This window comes from Mesocricetus auratus, unplaced genomic scaffold (assembly GCF_017639785.1).
Source record: "Mesocricetus auratus isolate SY011 unplaced genomic scaffold, BCM_Maur_2.0 Super-Scaffold_100006, whole genome shotgun sequence".
NCBI classification, from domain to species: Eukaryota; Metazoa; Chordata; class Mammalia; order Rodentia; family Cricetidae; genus Mesocricetus; species Mesocricetus auratus.
The window spans coordinates 63,784,445-63,799,807 of record NW_024429190.1 but is presented as its reverse complement, the minus strand read 5'-3'; the positions used below and the strand labels follow the sequence as shown (position 1 = coordinate 63,799,807).

Genomic DNA, 15,363 nt, shown 5'->3' with positions numbered 1-15,363 from the left:
CAGTTGAGGGGCATCTAGGTTGCTTCCAGGTTCTGGCTATTACAAATAATGCTGCTATGAACATAGTGGAGCAGATGCCCTTGTTGTATGAACTTGCCTCATTTGGATACATGCCCAAGAGTAAATGGATATCCAGTCTTTGAGATGTTAGAGGATTGCATTAAAATGCATTAAAACTATTTGACAGCTACAAACTTTAAGTGATACACAATATCAATTGTGGACACAAGTGTGTAGTTTTAAAGCAGAGTACATTAAAGTATCTGGGAAGAAGAATTAGGAAGAATTACAAGTTGGAAGTAGATATTTAGGTTAATGTTTCTTGAAAGTGGAAAATTTCCAGAAACAGTGTGCAAGAATGTTCCAGAGGTGACCTGTTACATTCATTCTTTCAACAGATAGTCAGTATCTGCCAAAAGTAGATATTCACTTTCTGCTTTTAATTCTGAGAAAAGTAAAATTTTCAGAATTTGGTGTGTACCCAGTTCTTAAAAGGACTAGATCTTATTCTAGAAAGCATATACTTTTGTTCAAAAAGAATGTCCCATTAGCCATATAGAGTGATTTGTAAACTGAAAAATAAAGAAAAGTGTAAAGGCAAAATAAAAAATAGGAGTGTAAATTCCTTTATTTTAATGTCAGCAAAGAACCATATGGGGTCAATTGAATATTACCTGGAATTAAAATAAAAGAGTTTCATATAATATATCACAATGACTTGATGATCTGTATGTTTCTACATTGATTACCATCCAGTACATAAAAGTGTTTCACATTAAGGTGTCAGAGCTGCAATAATCTAAGGGTAGAAAGATATGAATTTAGAGGGAAATTTGGTGCTATTGCCATTTGGCAGGATAATTATAATAGCTTTAACCTGGGGTCCAAGAACTTACCAACCATGGGGATATATGCACTGCCATTCGTGTCTTTCCTCTTAGGGGGCTGACCTTAAATCCATTCAGAAAATGATTGGCTATCCTCATAATATCTGTGCCACTGTTTCAGCCATGAACATATTTTGCTTGACACACTAATATTATAGTAGTTCAAAGCTAGACAAGACTGATGATGACTTCCATTTCTATCTAGAAGCCTACATAGTACCCTCCAGTATTATGAAAGTTAATCAGCATGGAGGAAACTTCCTGATTGGTACCAGATGATTCTCCTGTCATGTTTCCTAAGTATACCTTGTCTTCAGCAACAGGGCACTAGCACAACGTTCTGGTAGACAGCCAGGAGCATTGCCAATAGCTTTCATTGTTTGGGGAGATATCTGGGACCTCTCTGAACAACAATTTGAGGGAAGATATTCTATATCTGCCACTGGGCTCTTTATTTGGCAAACGATGCCTTTTTTGGATGAGCATAATCCCCTGCATAGAACAATTACAATTAATCCATTTTATATTAATATATAAAATCACATATGGCACTTATAAAAATGGTAGATTTCCATATGTCTTTTCCAAATTATCAGTATTAGTTGTCTCTTACTTCTGTTCTACCCTTGCATCCTTCTTTCAACTTAAAATTCCCTCGCTATTATTAATTTTTGGTTATTTGTAAAGAAAAATTGTAAATAAATGAATGGTTCTGGGAAACATTATATAGGCGAGGTAACCCAGGACAGTATCCCATGCAGATCTTAGTGTCAAATCTTTAGATATATGTGTTTAATTAAAAGTGCTGTAGAATCTAGGAAACCAGAAAGGGGCCATTGATATCTAGGGGAAGAAAGATTTTAAGGGAAGAGAGATAGTGAAACATAGGTGATATAAGGGTGAAAGGATGGGATAGACCATCACATTTAACTGTGGTTTGAGTCTATAGAGCATTTCATCATATGAGTAAAAATCATTATCACAGTCTTTGAAATAAAGTACTTGTGGTACTAAATTTTTTTTAGGTGTGTGTGTGTATATGCTTGCATGTGCAATGTATATATGAGTGTGAATATTGAAGTAGGTCAGAGGAAGATGTTGGTTACTCTTCTACATCTCTTACCACAGTACTCACTGAGACAGAATGTTTCATTTACTTTGGTGTATGCATGGAAGAGTTTGGAGTAAGGAAAGGGGTGAGAGAAATAATGTAACTATAACCTCAAAACTTTTTAAAGGATAAAAATATTTCTTTACCTGAAAATCTTATTAAAGACACCATTGAAGTAGCGCTTCTCTGCATGACTTAAAAGTTTCTAGTATAAACATCAGTCTTTCATAATGGCACAGCTTTCCCTGTATAATTTGAGGGGTAAAAACAAAATCAAGGTATTTTTTCCCAGATAGTTAAACTTTAAATTAAAGTAAATTTTATCATAGTTGTTATTCATTATTAGAACACTTGTACCTAAGGAACTATATTATGTAGATGATCATTAAGTAGCCATGAATTGATAGAATGAATGGTTAATTTTATGCTGCAAACATGAACTGAAAATAGAAACTAGAATTATTCTTTCAGAACCTGACACAAGTTCATGTGTAATATATAAAACAAAACATTGGGTTGATACCTCTATAGTTTCTGCTAACTCCCTTGCTAGTATTGAGCCTGATGAACTTTAGCAATTATGAACTAGATACGCTATAAAGCATCCTGTAAACTCATATTTGCATTTGTATCATGGGGCTTTTCAGATGAAAAGAATTCTTATTTGGTATACTGGAATGTAAGATTAACAGTTTTAAGATAGCTTCAAATAACGAAGTCAAAATATATGACTCACCATTGACAGAACATGGGGTTTGTGTGGTATCTCTGAATTCCGGAGTCTTGACTGTAACTGTCAAATATGGTCCTTCCACTGCCAACACAGACCTGCTAGGATGACCTGCTTGATGTTGCTCCTCTTATATCAACTCTAAGGTTGCTTTATACAGACGTGAATGTTGCTCATTCTATTTGGCATGCAACAGGTGTCCAACACAAAAAGTTTAATACCCATGTACATCAACAAATGAAAGTTGGAGTAAAACATCTGGAAATGTTCTTGATTTAAGAAAGTTTAAAAACAACTAAAAGTATTTGAATGTTTTGAATGAGTATGCATTTTGGAGTGGGAACCATGCATATAACTATTTAATAATTTAAAATGAAAGACATGAAGCCATATAAGAACTCTGTACATGCAGTTATATATATTTATTTACATAAAATATTGGCCATATGCTTTCATCAAGATCCATGTAAATCTTACACATATGGTCAAGAAAATATTTCTGTTGTAATCTGAATTGGAATCTCTTTCCTTCCTCCACTTTCTTCACATTTTTTCTGCCTTGTCATTTCCTTCTGTTTCTTTCCTGGGTTTTTCTTTCTCCTTACTCTTAATTTTACTATTTCTCTTTCTGTTGTCTCTTCTATTGCTCTCATTTCTCTTCATCCTATTTCTTCTTTCAATTCATTTTCTAAGGTATGACTCTTTTTGGATTTTACCCCACAAAGTACTACAGTTGTGTGTGTAGAATAAAAACAAAATAAAGATGAAATAAAGGGAGCATATGGCATCAAGACTATTGAAAATTTAGAAAAATTTCCACATATATTGGAGTAGCCTTGCCTATAAACTTTCCCTCTGAGGTTTTAAGAGAAGAACAAGCTGGGAGGTGAATAAGAAACAAAGAACTTCAGATTATTGATGGGATCGATTGGGTTCATGTATAAAGTAATATAATCTAATCAACTTATATTTCTGTATCAATAGATTTTGATCAATTTGATTTCATAAAATCCATGCTTAGTCCACTGAAAATGAAATTTTCTTATAAAATTGGGATGTGCATATACAAATTGTAATTATCAGTAAACCTGCTTGGAACACATCAATAGAACTCAGTTCCAATTGAAATCTATTATCTACTTATTTTCTTTGTTTTGTATTTTTTTATTTTTAACTTTAAATTAGAAAAAAAGGTTGCTTCACATATGTATCCCAGCTCTCTCTCCTTCTCTCTCCCCTCCTTCCATGTCCTCCCACCAAACTCCCATCCCCACTCCCCCAATCCCCACTTCTTTCCCCAGGGAGGGTGAAGCCCTCCATAGGCGGTATCCATAGTCTGTCATTTCATCCAGAGCAGGGCCTAGGCCCTCCCCCAAGAGTCCAGGATGAGAGAGCATCTCTCTTTGTGGGATGGGCACCCAAAGTCAATTTGTACGCCAGGGATAAATACTGATCTACTACCCAAGGTCCCATAGATTTCCTAGGCCTCCTCACTGACACCCACATTCAGGGGGTCTGGATCAGTCCCATGCTGGATTTTCAGCCACAGTCTGGGGTTCAAGAACTCCCCCTTGTTCAGGTCAGCTGTTTCTGTGTGTTAAATAAGCCCAGTCTTGGCCTCTATGCTCATCAGACCTCCCTCTCTGTCACTGGGTTCCTTGAGTTCAGGTCAGTGTTCAGCTGTGGGTGTCTGCCTCTGCTTCCATCAGTCGCTGGGTGAAGGTTCTGTATTCCAGACTCTCTGGCAGTGTGGATTGTAGGCTGGCAATTCTTTGCTCTATGTCAAAAATCCATATATGAATGAGTACATACTATGTTTGTCTTTTTGTGACTGGGTTACCTCCCTCAGGATGGTTTCTTCTAGTGCCGTCCATTTGCCTGCAAATTTCAAGATTCCATTGTTTTTTTGTTACTGAATAGTACTCCATTATGTAAATGTACCACATTTTCTCTATCCACTCTTTGGTCGAGGGCCATCTAGGTTGCTTCCAGGTTCTGGCTATTACAAATAATACACTTATGAATATAATGGAACAGATGTCCTTGTTGTATGAATTTGCATCTTTTGGGTATATGCCTAAGAGTGGAATTACTGGGTCTTATGGTAGGCTGATTCCCACTTTCCTGAGGAACCTCCATACTGATTTTTAAAGTGGTTGTATGAATTGGCACTCCCACTAGCAGTGGAGGAGTGTTCCCTTTTCTCCACATGCCCTCCAGCATAAACTGTCATTGGTGTTTTTGATTTTAGCCATTCTGACGGGAGTTTTGATTTGCATTTCCCTGATGGCTAGGGATATTGACCACTTTCTTAAGTGCCTCTCAGCCATTGTAGACTCCTCTATTGAGAATTCTCTATTTAGTTCTGTACCCCACTTTGTAATTGGTTCCTTTGGTGTTTTGGAGACTTCCTTCTTGAGTTTTTGTAAATTTTGGAGATCAGCCCTATGTCAGATGTGGGGTTGTTGAATAACTTTTCCCATTCTGTGGGCTGCTTTTTGTCTTATTGACGGTGTCCTTTGACTTACAGAAGCTTCTCAGTTTCAGGAGGCTCCATTTACTAATTGTTGATCTCAGTGTCTGTGCTACTGGTGTTATGTTTCAGGAAGCAGTCTCTTGTACCAATGCATTCAAGGGTACCTCTCATTTTCTTTTCTAAGAGGTTCAGTGTGGCTGGATTTATGCTGAAGTCTTTGATCAATTTGGACGTAAGTTTTGTGCATGGCGATAGACATGGATCTATCCGCATTCTTCTACATGCCAGCATCCACTTATACAAGCACCATTTGTTGAAGATTCTTTCTTTTTTCCATTGTATATTTTTAGCTTCTTTGTCGAATATCAGATGTTCATACATGTATGAGTAAATGTCGGCGTGTTCAATTGGATTCCATTGGTCTACCTGCCTATTTTTGTGCCAGTACCAAGCTGTTTTCAGGACTATAGCTCTATAATAGAATTTGAAATCAGGGATGGTGATCTTCAGACATTGTTTTGTTGAGTAGGGTTGTTTTGGCTATCCTGGGTCTTTTGTTTTTCCATATAAAGTTGATTATTGTTCCTTCAAGGTCTGTGAAGAATTGTGCTAGGATTTTAATAGGGATTGTATTGAATCTGTAGATTGCTTTGGGCAAGATTGCCATTTTTACTACGTTGATGCTACCTATTCAAGAGCATGGGAGAACTTTTCATTTTATGGTATCTTCTTTAGTTTCTTTCTTTAAAGACTCGAATTTTTTGCAATACAGGTCTTTCACTTGTTTGGTTAGTGTTACCCCAAGATATTTTATGTTGTTTGTGGCAATTGTAAAGGGTAATGTTTCTCTGATTTCTTTCACATCCCTATTATTGTCTGTATATAGTAAGGCTACTGATTTTCTTGAGTTGGTCTTGTCTACTGCCACTTTGCTTCAAGTATTTATCAGCTGTAGGAATTCCGTGGCAGAGTTTCTTTTGGATCATTTATGTAAACTATCATATCATCTTCAAATAGGAAAGTTTGACTCTTCTTTTCTAATTTGTAACCCTTTGATCTCCTTTTATTTTCTTGTTGCTCTAGTACAATATTGAAGAAGTATGGAGAGAGTGGATAGCCTTTTCTTGTTCCTGATTTTAGAGGGATCGTGTGAAGTTTCTGTCCATTTAGTTTGGTGTTGGCTGTTGGTTTGCTATATATTGCTTTTATTATGTTTAGGTATGTTCCTGTTATCTCAGATCTGTCCAAGACCTTTATCATGAAGGGGTGCTGGTTACATAAAAGTTGGACAGTAGGGATGAAGCATCTGTAAGAGTATAAGTTTGATTTCTTTATGTTCTTTAAGTCAAGCAGATAACAATAATTCTTTATTATCAACTTATAAAGGGTATCTAAGAACAGCAATTGCTTTCATTGTTTGTGAGCTCAGTCATAATACATACTTGGCACTGAGCTTTTTGTTTGATAGTTTATGCTGTCAAACTCCATTTAAGCCCCTTTTACATATGTGTGTATGTGTATATATGTATTTAGGTTTCCAAATGGCATGTCAATGTCTTTAGTGTTAGTTATTCTTCCACATACTCCTTCTTCTCCTTTGCCCTCCTACTTCATCTACCACTTAACCCTTCCTGTTCCATTATTCCTCTCTTCTCCTTCATACCACAAATGTTCCATGCCCCTGAAATCTTACTTCATTGTCCTTCCCTAGTTTCCTGAGTTCTACGGATACTCCAACTTAAGCACACATTTCTAAAGAGTCTATGATAGCAACCATATATGAGAGAGAACACATTATACTGATTTCCAGAACTCCATGTAGACAGAGAGAGCTAGATGACCCCAGTGAAGAGGGTGTCTGAACTGTCCTTCTCCTGTTATCAGTTTGGTGACTACACTAATTGTCATCATAGAGCATTCATTCAGTAACTGATGGAGGCTGATGAAAGATCCACAGCCAAGCACCAGGCTGAGCGCCAGAAATAATGTCAAAGAGAGAGAGACAAGAGGAATTATACATGCATGGCTCCTAAAATTTGTTCTTGGACTTCTACACATACAGCTAGGTGTATACACTCCTTCCTCCCACATATCACCCGTTCTACACACAACATACACAAACATAAATATTTTTAAAGGAATAAAAAATCAGTGGCTCCTATAGTCCAGGAAAGCCATTAGATCTTGAGGAAGAATATCTTTATTTACTTGGGAAATGAAGAACATTCACATATGGAGCTCCCAATTCACAGAAGAAGCCAGTATGTGTAACGTGTAGTCTTCCTGCCAGCCACCTGGGTTCTGAGCAGTCTCAGCCTCCATATAACACATGAAACACTATATTAATTATGAAGCTGTTGGCCATTTACTTGGTTTCTTATTCGCTAGCTCTGACTTAATTTTTAACCCATAATTGTTAATCTGAGTATTTCCACATGGTCTTCTCTTACTGGAGAAAGGGTCCAGACCTCTTCCTCCTACATCGTAACTGACTGTGCTTCTGTTTCCCAGAATCCTCCTCGACTCCTAGTTCCACCTATCTTGCTTTCCTATTGGCCAACAGTGCTTTATTAATCAACCAGTAGGACAACACAGAAGAACTTCCCCCATCAAGTATGGAAGAGCAGTATGCCCCAGAATCACGTTAGCATCTTCATCATTTCACAGGGTTTTATAAACTTGTTATACAGAATGGGCTGTGTTGTGAAGTTAAATTATTACTCTTTTTTAAATTACTTCTTTAATATCTTTTAGATTTTTAAAACTAGTTCTTTAATATTTTGAGATTATAATACAATTGCATCATTTTACTCTTCTCTATCTTTTCTCCAAATCCTTACATATACTTCCCCCATTTATTCAAATTTATGGCCTCTATTTCTCAGTAATTCTCATTACATGTATATGTGCATGTGTATAATTCCTTGTTCATTGGCCTTCTAATGAACCAGAGCATCTGCTCGTTCTGATGATGGAAAACCATCCACATTTTTTGTGGGGGATCAGGGATCTCTTCATGCTTCACTATGTGACATTATATTATTTGGCATCTTAAATTTTGGCATTTGATTTTGATGCTATCTCTATATTCAGAGAGGATATATAAAAAGCTTTTTTTGGAAATAGATTCATAGCATTAAGAATATTTCTAGTTTTATTTTTTTGTTTCCTACCTGGCAGCATTCAAATATTGCCAGGTTGAATTCTAGGTTCAAATCTTTCCCTTTGTGAAGAGGACAATTGTAAATCAATCCGTAGACACAGACTATCTCTATGCGCTTACAAAACACAACTTACACCTCAACATCCATATGGATCAACCATAAGAGATGTTACTAAGATCTTTTTCTATCAGTTTGATAACTGTGGTGAGAGCATTATGAAAGAAGACAATCTGTTTGGAAACTGTTCAAGATCCTGAGAGTATAATGAAGGGAATTTTAGAAATTGGTCTTGAGTTCTCAAGCTATTGTATTACAATAGAAGCTACTGTTTTTCAAATTTTAGCTATATGTATATGAAATATTTTCCTGTAATATAATTAAAAGAATGAAAATAAATGAGTTTTTGAATACAGGAAACAGATCTTCAGTGCTACTGTATGTATTTTCCCTCCTTTTGCATAATAACCATTTCTTTCATACTTGCTGTGTTCGTACATTTAGCTGGATCATGAGGTATAAAATGAATTAATATTAATTAACTGACATTAGTGAGTCAAGAGTCAAGATCAGGGTCAAAATTAATGAGAAACAAGCTAATGTCCAAGAAAACCAATGAGTGGTTCATTGAAAATATAAACAATACATCCAGGCAGTTGTGGCACATGTCTTTAATCCCAGTACTCAGGAGGCTGAGGCAGATGAATCTTTGTGAGTTCAAGGCCAGTCTTGTTTCCATACAGCCAGGACTCCACAGAGAAAACCTGTTTCAAAACAAACAAAACACAAAAGAAGAAAAGATAAACAATAATGATAAATCTTAGCCAAATTAGTCAGGAGAAAGAAGCCAGAAATCAATAAAGTTAGTGGGGGAGACCTTGGAAAAAGTACCAAAGAAACACCAAAAGACACAAAAATGTGTGTTAAAAACTTATATCCCTTTATATTGGGAAATCTAGAAGAAATGGATGAATTTGTATTTGTATATGACCCAATAAAGATGTGACAAAAAATTTAAACAGCTTTGTGACAAACAGTTAAATTAAAACAGTGCTTAAACAAAATAAAAAACACCTCTCAACAAAAAAGTTAAATTCCAGATGAAATACAGCTAAATTCTTCTAGAACTATAAAAAAGGCACAGATTCCTCAGACCATTATGTAAAATAGGAAAGTAAGGAATATTTTCACATTCTCTTTTATCTTGATACCCAAACCACACACACACACACACACACACACACACACACACACACACACACACATATACACACACACCCACAGACGAAAATTACAGAATGATCTCTCTGAAGAACATAGATGCAAAAAATCTTATTAAATATTTTCAAACTCGGTTCAAGAACACATTCAATAGATCATTCATCATGATCAAGCTGTTTTTATTCTAGAGATAAAGGAATTGTTCAACAAAAACAAATCCATAAATATAACAAGCAACACAATTGGACTCATGAACAGAAACTTCATAACTCCCTGAACAAATGGACGGAAAAAAGTCTTTGACATAATCCAGCAGTCCTTCAGAAGAGTGGAGGAGTGGGCAGGGGAGGATGTAGATAATGTAGTGAAGGCTATAATCAACAAATATATAGTCAGTATCATCCAAAATCAGTAGTTCTCAATCTTCCTAATGCTGTGACTCTTTAATACAGTTCCTCAAGTTGTGGTGTGAACCCCAGCCATAAAATTGCCATGTTGTTACTTCATAGCTGTAATTTTGTTACTATTATGAATGGTGATGTAAATATCTGATATGCAGCATGTCTGATATGTGACCCCCAAAAGGGGTCACAACCCATAGGATAAGAACTGCTGCTCTAGGCCTTGAACTTAGAATCCTTCTGCATCTTCCTGCTGAAGAACTGTGGTTACAGACCCATGCCACTAGGCACAGTTTGGTTTTGAATATTTAGGTAGCCCTCAAAATTGTAATATTTACCTTAAAACTTCATATAATTTTATGAGAAATTCATACATTCAGAGCTCTCTAAGTATGCAATTGTATGAGGACTATTTCTAAATACTGGGTTATTTATGCCTCTGAAATCTACTAATTATTTCTGGTGATGAGAAAAGAGAAATCACATTTTTGTTTTACTTTTCCGTTTTTTTTCCATTGGAAGAATAAACTTTTGGTGAAATCTGTTTTTATTTTTAGAGCTAAAGTGGCCACTGTTAGATAAAATTAATTTTACTATTTGCTTGTGGGAAATGTCATTTTCAACAAGCTAATCTGACTGTCCATGGTCACACCACCAAGGACACAGACACAGGTGCTCTGGCGTAGAACTCAGGACCACTCTGCTACCCCACATCTCATGATCCCCTCAAGGGGAAGAGATGGAAGATCTCTGACAACAAAGAAGTGGCGTCACTATACTCTAGTGTTTTGATTTGCTTAAAATAACAAATCAAGAAAACCCCCAGGAGTCCACACCTCAATTCTGATCATACCTCCCCGACTGGAAAAGTGTGACTTCTGAATCATCACCAGTTGTGTGCACCTGGGCCCTCTACTGCTTGGAGCTTCTCTATGCAGGTATCGACAATTACTTCATTGTGTGGCAACGGCTGGCACCAAATAGACCGTGCGCCTATCAGGCTACATGAAGACAGCAAACCTCAGGCAGTAAACCTGTTGGACTTGTTTCCTTTCTTGTCCCCAGTGACTGTCATTATTTTCCAGCCTCCCAGCCCTGACCTGGCTGATAGAGATCAGATGGTGACTGGATAGAAGCCTTCTCAGTCTTGGGTCCATGATGTACGCGTAAGTACCCAGCTTTTCTCAGTGAGTTGACAATGGGGACAGATATTTATATCTCTTGGGACAGGCTACGCAGATTTTGACTGGGAGAAGTTACTTTAACTATATGACATTATATTTTAAAGTTTTGCCTCATTGGCTTTTGGATGAAACAAGGGGACCAAGGAATTACTTTCTTTCTAAATAGTAATTAAATGTAGTATATTTACAGTACTATAACTTTAACACTTAAAAAAAGCTCTGCTTCAAAGGGTAAAATATTAAACATAGTTAAATTGATTTACTATGCTCCTGTGGTATGTTTTTAATAGTATATTATTCAATGAAGTATATTATGAGATAACAAAATACAAATTGAATAGCAGAGACTATTAAATTTTTTGTTTCATTCAAAGAAAGAGGATGACTACAACTGGATTATTGTATATATCACATGAATGAAATTAGTTAAATGAAAATACTCATGTGTACATAATTATTGAGTTAAAAACTTAAACTCCAAAATAAATGATCACTTTTAATTTTTTATTAAAATAATTAACTTCATGTAGTAGTATTCATGCCATTGCTTTATACTGAAATCAATAACTGACATGTGATCAATGATTTCTTTAAAATCCAAAAAGCTCAATCTTGCTATTTCATCTCTTCAAGAGGTGCTTAGTCTCACTGTATAAATTTCCCATGTGTCCACTTATCATTGCTTTAAACCTAATTCTTATTTTGTGATCCTTGTTATTGTTTAGTTTTGAGTTTGTTTCCAAGGAAATATAATTCTTTATACATGTAGGCTGTCATATTCTTAAATGATAATTATTTTTTACATTCTCCAACTTTCTTGCCAATACCAGCATGAGCTCAAGAAGGTTGTCCATTTCCTGCCTAAGGCTGACCCAGACAGATCCTATCCTAATAATATAATCCACCACAATAGCCATACTTTAGAGTATCAGAAAGTACATTTATTGTTTAGCAAAATAAAATGTACAGAAGTGAATATGATAAGTTAACAATTTAAATTTGAAAAACATATAAAAGAACTTGAAGTCTTCATCTACCTTTAGCTCAGAATTCAGTGGCCTGCCTCTCTAACAGTCTGGCTCTCTTCCTCTCCCAATTTATTGCAACATCTATACCTACTTTTCTACTCTTACATATTATTATGGTCTCTTTTCTACTCCAGATACTTTTTATTATACCTTTATTATGCTCTCCTATCTACTTGGGCCATTTTACTATATTATGTTATGTTGAAGCCTCCTCATATTTGATTCAGAGTGAATAGCTATGAGTATTGGACCTCTAGACAAGAGGGTTTTTTCCTTTTTATTTATTCTTCTCTCATACAGCACATGTTGTCTGTAGCCTCACTTCTCTCCACTCTCCCTAGTTCCTGCCCCCAACCTCCCTTCTCCCCCAGATCCACTGCTCTGTCATTTCGCTTCAAAAAAGAGCAGCCCTCCCAGGGACACCAACTCAACTTGGAATAACAAGATGCAATAAGAAAGACTAGGCACAAACCCATCTGTACCTATCCCAATTGTCCTTACAGAGTCTTCCTCAGGAGGCTGATGGGAGCAGATGCAGAGACCCACAGACAAATACTAGGCAGAACTTGGGGATTGTGGCTGACAAAGGATTTTAGCACATTCTGCCACAAACTGTGGACTGATCATGAAGACAGTATGAGACTAGTTAGTGGATTCAATGACTTCATTAGCAAAAGTACCTTGACCAAGGGATCGCATTTCATATAGTAAATAAATGAGAAATCCATAGCTTCTTATAAAAGGCCCCTGCTGACATCGAAGAGGAAAAGGGAATATTTATTTACACATGTTTTATAGCCAGGTTTCCACTCATCTGTCTGGGAAAGTCCTTTACCACTCAAGACTTCATGTTCATACATAAATTAATTAATAGCAAAATAGAAGGGGTGAGAGGGCATAACCATCAGCAGAATTTGTGATTATCTTCGAGATTAAATACAAAGCTATTTTGGGGGTTTATTATTGATTTAATTTTGACATTATTAGTTTTATTTGTTTTGTTTAAATAATAACAAGGTACTGTTTCATATAGTCTGTATTTTAAGTAGTAAGGTTTTTATTGTGGAGATATTTTAAATGTATGAGTCTTTGGTGCACAACTTTTTTTTACTGTGGGTCTTGATCAAAAGTAATTTCAAATCACTAAGTCAAATATTCTAAAGTCCTCTTGAATAATTATATTCGATAATGTCAAAGAACTAACACCTAGTTAGCATAGAGAACAACAATTTCATTAAAGAATAAGAGATCTATTTAAAGTATTCCAGAGCACAGTTGTCTAGTTTTGTTTCATTTTGCCAGTCACTTCATCTGGTAACTTCAGCAAGTGAGGCAATGATAGGAGTACAGTTACCAGGAAGTAGAACTTGGTGTTGACAGAAAATTAATAAACTGTACCTCGATGGCCAAATGTGACATATGTTAAAATCATAAGCACATGGAGGTTATAATGAATCCGTATGCCCAATCTCATTAAAGAATCTCTAAACATGTAAGGAATGATGGCTATCTTTAAAAAACATGTGAAAAGTAGTAGGAGGAAAATAAGTATATATTCTGGACCAAGATAGTAATTCAAAGTAGATTCTTGGAATTATCTAATTAAACTGAGATGATTAGTCTGGGTAGGGTCTTTGTATCAGATTAATATCTCTAAACATTATTATGAGAGTTTGATAAAACTGTGAGGAGGAGAGAATGATGGAATTTGCTATTTAGAGCTCTAAGGGAACCAGCTCACTTGGTGACTCTATTGTCATTTGGCTATGGCAGCAAAAACTTGATAAGGAGAGAGGTGAGGTTCCTCAAGCTCATGGACTGTTTCCTAGCCTATAAGGAATGTACCTTCCCACATTTAGTGATACCTCAGTCTTCCTTCATGACAATAATGATATTTGCTGGGATATTGTTTTCCTCCAAGTTGCTATAATAGTCCTACCTTAAGCATAGCCATTCACTCTAGACACACATAAAACATTGAGAATCTGCCAATCAACACTTATCTCTGGATTTAATTGCCTTAAGTCATGTCTCTCCAGGTAAACACAATACTCTCTGTATTCTTTGTGCTAAACATATTTCCTGTCTCATTGCAGACCCTCAATATTTGTATGATATTTATGACTACATATGACTGAAGCTAAAGAATGATTATTGAGAAAATAGGAAAGGTTTTGAGTAAATGCATCTCTCAGGCTTATGACTCATAACTTACTGATTAACAATACTGATGAGATAATAATAACACAGTATTCTAAAGATAAATAAAAAGCTTAGCAATGGAGATGCTTTATTTTAAATAAACCCTTGTTGTTCTGCTGGTGGAAGCTTATCAGTGAAGAGAAGAAAGCATCAGATAAGTGTTGATTAACTAGATTCTGATTTTATTCATAATTCAGCAAATATTTATTACAGTATATTAGCAATAGAGTATATGCACATTGCATGGCTTCTTAAATTAACTATACATATATACTGTGTGTATCTATAATGTGTGGATACACATAGACACAAGATTTTATAAAAGAATAAGAAGATGAATACATACACTTTTTAAAAAATATGTTTTTGGGAGTTTCAAATCTGAGGAAGAAATACGAAAACAACCAAACAGAAGTAAGTTAAAAATGTGAGACGAAGGTTGTCTACCTCTTCCCTTGAAGAATTCCAATACACTGTATTTGTTTATCTTCTAAAGTCAACTTTTGGGTTATATGTAAATATTCTATGAGAGTGGTTCTCAATCTTTCTAACACTGTGACCCTTTAACACAGCCATGGTGACCCCAACTGTAAAATTATTTTCATTGCTACTTTGTAAGTTATTTTTCTACTGTTGTAAATCATAATGCTAATATCTGCTATGCAGGATGGTCTTGGTGACCCCTGTGAAAGGGTCATTGGGCCCCCAAAGGGATTGAGACCCACAGGTTGAGAACCATGTTCTACGACGCATTTTTCATTTACTTTGCAAATTAATCAAGATCAAAATTTCTAAATGTATTTTAAAAACTTTCAGTATTGCTGTCATTTGCTACTTTGCTCAAATGAGACTTGAAAAGACCTAAAAAGCATCATTTAGAGTAATCAACAAACGAAAAAAAAAAAAAGAATGTAAGAAACAGGATCTGGGCCAAAAAGACCTGTTGCTTGAAGCAGTCACTT

The 15,363-nt window shown here is 35.7% G+C and overlaps 1 protein-coding gene across 1 annotated transcript in view; it reads left to right on the top strand.

The window, feature by feature from the left end:
- The window catches only part of LOC101823890 (transmembrane serine protease 11F), a 70,253-nt gene that overhangs the window by 6,902 nt on the left and 47,988 nt on the right, over positions 1 to 15,363 (top strand). The window contains exon 2 of the mRNA XM_040747293.1: positions 11,073 to 11,153. Within this exon, the coding sequence (XP_040603227.1) occupies positions 11,143 to 11,153 (11 nt within the window). The 5' untranslated portion in view covers positions 11,073 to 11,142. The remainder of the gene's footprint in view (positions 1 to 11,072; positions 11,154 to 15,363) is intronic.